The 5474-nt window shown below is 37.4% G+C and overlaps 1 protein-coding gene across 1 annotated transcript; it reads right to left on the bottom strand.

Annotated features, from left to right (window-relative positions):
* Nucleotides 1-235: 235 nt before the first annotated feature.
* On the bottom strand, nucleotides 236-2779 carry LOC130232805 (uncharacterized). The gene is made up of 4 exons (XM_056462791.1): nucleotides 2555-2779; nucleotides 2253-2411; nucleotides 2008-2100; nucleotides 236-763 (listed from the first exon to the last, which is right to left on the bottom strand). Exons 1-4 carry the CDS (start codon nucleotides 2714-2716, stop codon nucleotides 437-439), a joined length of 741 nt encoding a protein of 246 aa, XP_056318766.1. The 5' UTR covers nucleotides 2717-2779; the 3' UTR covers nucleotides 236-436.
* Between the last annotated feature and the right edge of the window lie 2695 nt (nucleotides 2780-5474).

Raw genomic sequence — 5474 nt, 5'->3', positions numbered from 1 at the left:
AAAAACATTTCTGTGAGCTAATTGTATGCATGTAACAGTCTCCCAATATTAAACAGCTAACTACAGGACGACTTCAGTGCATGCAAAATCAGTGCATTTCTGATCAAAACCGAAAGTACAACAAATACTTTTGTGTCCCAAAGTGAGCAGTCCAAGGATTAAACCAACACAAATAAAAACATCATTAAAAGTTCTCAAAACACAAATGTAAACAGGATAACCTTGCTAGGTTATTTTCTGACATTATCATCTAATAACAACTAACAACTCATTGCAACACAACGTGGCACTATTTCCACCATTAGCATACCTGCATAACATGGTAGACTTTAATGGAATATTCTTTTTTTCCATTGAGAACGTAAATAAGCGAGAACAGTTCCATGAAAGCATCAAATTTCTCTGATAAGAGAACATTAATGGCTGCTTTACTGTTCTAACCCAGAAGACTGTTCTTCAGAGTTAACAGTTTTGGTGGGAGGTTTTTCTTTCCCAGTCCAAGCATCACAGTCTGAATGAAGTTGAGTGTATTTGCCATGCATTTTGGGTAATCCAAATGCAATGCATATGTAAGACCAAACAAAAGACAAACTGCCTGAGGCAAGTTTTTAATATGATCCATGACAATACCTCCCTCCAGAATGATGGCAGTGGAGATGGGCTGGAGGTCCACTGAGCTTTGACCCTCGTGAGGACCATCTTCACTGACAACTGTCAGCACACCAACAGTGATGCATTCTAGGGCCTCGTCTCTCTCTGTATCCTAAAAGACACACATTCTTCAGCACTGCAATTTATGCTATTCTAAAACATTCTTTTTTAGTGTTGTAATGTTATCAGAGAATATGGTTTTAAATATGTTTTCACACTGGATCGTTACAATAAAGCAAACAAAATATATTTGTTATGGTTAAACTAAAGCTATGGAGATACAAAAAGGTCTATACATTCTCAAAGAGTGACACTGACTTTTCAACCTACAAAATACATCAATCACTGTACAAAATGTATATTGTATATTGAATTACATCTATGTCAACGCAGGTATAGTTTTATGTTCATGCAGACTGTAGGATTACAAATTTAAGAATATGTTTAAGAATCTATGGAAGACATTTTCTGCCAAATTTAAATAAATTAAATGACTAAAATGAAAATTAAAACCAGATTAACGATTTCATTACAGAAAACTGTATGCAAAATGTGTGACAAAATTGAGAATGAAATGAAATGATTTCATTCTCATGGTGACAGTGCATCATCCCTGTCAAATTGAAAAATAAAATGCAATTGGTGATTTCACATTTCATTTTCACTACAGTCTCGAGGCAAGACAGCCAATATTAAAATGAAAAGCCAAACGTGAAAAAGAAACTACAAATAGTTTAACAAAAGCTCTTTATTAACGCTCACGCAATAATAGTGACAACTCAAATTAAAATTGTAAATTTTAGTTTTCATTTTAATTCCTCTTATTTTGGTAAAGTGTGTGTGTGTGTGTGTGTGTGTGAGTCTTTTTGAATGTGTGAGTGTGTGAGCCTGTGTTTGAGTGTATGTGTGTGTGTCTGAGTCTGTGTTTGAGTGTGTGTGAGTGTGTGTGTGTCTGTGTTTGAATCTGTGTGTGTGAGTCTTTTTGAATGTGTGAGTGTGAGCGTGTCAGTAAGTTTGTGTGTGTGTGTGTGTGTGTGTGTGTGTGTGTGGTGTGTGGGTGTGTCCACCTCTAGGTTGGTGGGTGTGTGTGTGTGTAAAATTTGCAACAAGAAATCAGTGGAGCAGTCATAGAAACTGTGGCAATAGCAATGTCTTTAAGTTATCTGACACTAAGTGTTGGTAATGGAAATGTATTCTTGTCAATAATATTATATGATATATTTAACCCTTTTGTTGTGCCTTGATCAGACTTAACTGCAGCAGCTCGTGTTCTCAATAAAGAAAGAACCAAGTCTCCTGGTCTTCAATTCTAAGTGTTCTACAAGACCAAACTTTTTTTTATGTGCAAGTACTTACAGAGCAGGTCTTGTAGAATTCACTGGAGTCATCACCGAGTAAAATGGGAATGCCTTTGAGGACAACAGAGCGAAGTACTGTGACGTCTGGTGTCTAATGATACACAGAGAGAGAAAAGACCAGTTAACAGAGTAATTTGCAAGGCACAAGCAGATAGGAAATAAAATAAGTTGGTCTGGATGGTCTTATTTAGAACTTGATTGATGAACTATCACACAGATCAAAAGCAAAATAAACCTACTTACCATCCAGCTCATGTGCTGCATCAGCTCCCTGAGTTTCTGGCCAATAGTTCCCTTTTTTGTTTTGAAAAGTTCAATGTAACGTGGGGCATACTGGTCCAGAGCCTCAAAGAAGTCTCCCTCAAGATTCTTACTGGCGATTCTATTAAACTCAGCAAACACCTGAAAAAGTAGAGAGGAGTGGGTAGGGATGGAAAGGTGGCAGAGGGATTAACATTCCAACAAGTGTTTGGATTTCTAGTCACACACCTTGAATTTATATTTAATTTGCATTATTTTATTGGTTGAGAACAAAAATTGCTTACCTGTCTCTCTATGAAGAGTGCTGGCCATCGTTCAACCATGTTCTGTACAGCAGGCAACTTTTTTACAATTTCTTGTCTGCGTAGTGGGAATGATTGGTCCATCATTTGTGAAATGAGAGTGCCATTTGGTTGTTTTTTCTTCATTTCTTCCACTAGAACCATTCTGGCATTTTCTAGACTTGTTTCATCATGTCCTTCAGGTAAGTTAGGCAGGTAGTTTGCTTCACCTCTTCTTGGCCGCATGATATTCTTGCTTGAGGATTCTCCCTCTGGGTTGCCTTTACTTCTTTTGCCTCCATTGATTGCTACATCCTCACATCCAGCTTTTCGAAGCTTTGTGCGATAATTGGCCATCTTAAATTTAAGGCTATTTTTCCAGCCATACCATCTGTGTGGTCCAGGCTCAGTGAGGCAGGGGTGTTTGCTAATCAGTGCTTTTGCAACACTGCTGAAGTCATCATCGTCAGGGTAAGCCTTGAAACTGTACATCGTCTCAGCAAGCTTTTCTAGTATGTCGTGCTTCATATCTCGTGGTAGAGTCATATGTGTTTCATCTTTCATATAGGCAAGATCTGCCTGTCTGAGCCTATACTCAACATCTACTGAGAAATTGGGTACGTCAAAGAACTCTGGCCACTGTTGTCTTAGCGATGGTGATGCTCCTACAGGCGAAAGGATCTCAGTGTCTGCTGTGCTGCCCTCAGTGTCTGATGTTGTGGTGGGTGATGACAATGCTGTTAAATGGAGAGCCACAAGAGGGATGATTTTGACTGTAGCTCTTTCAGGTAAATCAGTTATTTCAGTCAAATTGCAGAGGGCATTATTGAAGTCTTGATCTTCATACTGCAGTTTAAAGTCATACTGCAGTGACAGTTTATCCACCAGTTGCACTTTGAATTCTTCAATGGACTGTGGTCTCTTATTTAAAGTCAACTTCCTTATATCATCTTCAGCGATGATGACTCTCAGTAACAACCTCTGGTCCATTTTGATAACTGTTTGAAAATCTGAAAAGAAAGAAAAGATAACTTTAGCATCAAGCCTAGCAACATAAAAAGACAAAAACACTAAAATGCAGTATCAGATTTGAAATACCAGAGCTATAGGAAAAACTAAATCCTTGCAAAAATCTAATTATCAAGCTTTTAATCAATAAACTTCTTTAAGACAAGTGAACACAGCAGTACAAAAAGTAAATGGTAAATGACTCACTTATGTGGTTAGACATCAAGGGAACTGTAGTCCTGGGTATAATGGACTATAAATCGAACCCACAGTATCTATAGAGACCGTCCAGAAATACTAATTACATCAAATATTTGAAATTCAAAATATGCACAAAATATTCTGTATGATGAAATATACTATAATGAAATAATTCCAACACAAGATTTTCTTAGCTTTTCTTGTAATACAATTGCTCTGATGTAAGCATAACTTTTACTTTAGCATGCAATAATAATAATAATAATACAGTTCTTAGTTGAAAATACCTTTTATTGCTGGGATTATGGAATGTGTGGATTGATCACCATCTGCTTGTGCCTGGAAGGGAACAGTTAAATAAAAATACAACAATTTAGCACAACCAAGTACATGTGAAAACTGAAACATAGGCCTATAACCCACAATGACAGCTCCCAGTATTAAAATGAACATATTATGTACAAGATGACTTTAAAGAATAATGTAAGCCACTGAGTATGCCAGCAAATATGTTCCCTATCATAGCAGACTATGATAAACTGAGTGAAAAGATCTTTTCAGACAGGTAAACACTCTTGTCTGTAACGTACCAAGACTGATCTGGGTAGTGGGTACTATGGTAAACATGGAAACAGCACAGCTACGAATATTGACTATAAAGTGCGAAGTGTTAAATAAAATAACATTAAGTAAGTTGACTGTGGTGATATCCCCAATCATATGTCGACACACAGTGGTAATCCTGTTTTTGATAAGCACAGACTGTTATTGTTGGTAGCTAAAATTAGCATAGTCTTTACAGACTATCTTAAAATAAAATGATACATCCAGACTTGATCTGATGTTCTGCCTGAGCTTACAAACAACAGTTATAAAACTCAGGAAACTCCCAAACCGCCGGGATCAGTCTGTCATCATCATGCTAGCTGCTAGTCAGTACTCGATGACAAATGTTACGGCATGGCAGGTGGGCGCGAGCGACCGTTAACGTTACTGCTAACGTTACACTAAAGTTTTTCCTCAATTTTAACGTGACAAAAGTATTGAAAGTTACCTATTTTCAATACCGAGGAAGTTATGGATTGAAAAAATAAAGTATTGACCAAGTTTCATCAAAATATAGCCACGATATGTCCATAATATAGTTAGCTAGCGTTAGCCGACATTACTACACACATCATTACTAGCAGGCACAAAACACTGGCGCTGACTTACAGAAACAAAACGATCTGCGCAAGGGTAAATGAAAATATTTACTCACCAAATGAGAGTGCCAAGCACAAGAATCGCTGTTATGCTGACGATAAATCACAAGTGCCGTTGAAGCGATGTTTAGGTCCAGCTCAATGATATCCAGCTTCATCTGGTCGGTCAGTTGCGGGCAAGATGTGACATACCGTTTGCAAAATTTCGAATCCCGCCACGCCAAGACCCGCCTTAAGAAGCAGCTTGATTGGTTGGGGATGATTGATTGATCTGCGCATGCCCACAGTGTCATAAACTTACTTTTTCTAAATTAATCCAGCTCAAGTAGACTGAGCTGGTAAGATTTTTCAACCTCAAAGTACTAGTAACTTACTAAAAGTGAGTGTTAATAGCAGGTTGATAAAAACTGATTAAGGTCAATTTACTATTTTTAATTAAATACCATGTTTGCTTTTACAGTGTAAATGTGCTTTTGCTTTGATTAGGCATGAAAACACTGAAATAAATA

This window comes from Danio aesculapii, chromosome 7 (assembly GCF_903798145.1).
Source record: "Danio aesculapii chromosome 7, fDanAes4.1, whole genome shotgun sequence".
NCBI classification, from domain to species: Eukaryota; Metazoa; Chordata; class Actinopteri; order Cypriniformes; family Danionidae; genus Danio; species Danio aesculapii.
This window is presented reverse-complemented; position numbering and strand designations above follow the sequence as displayed.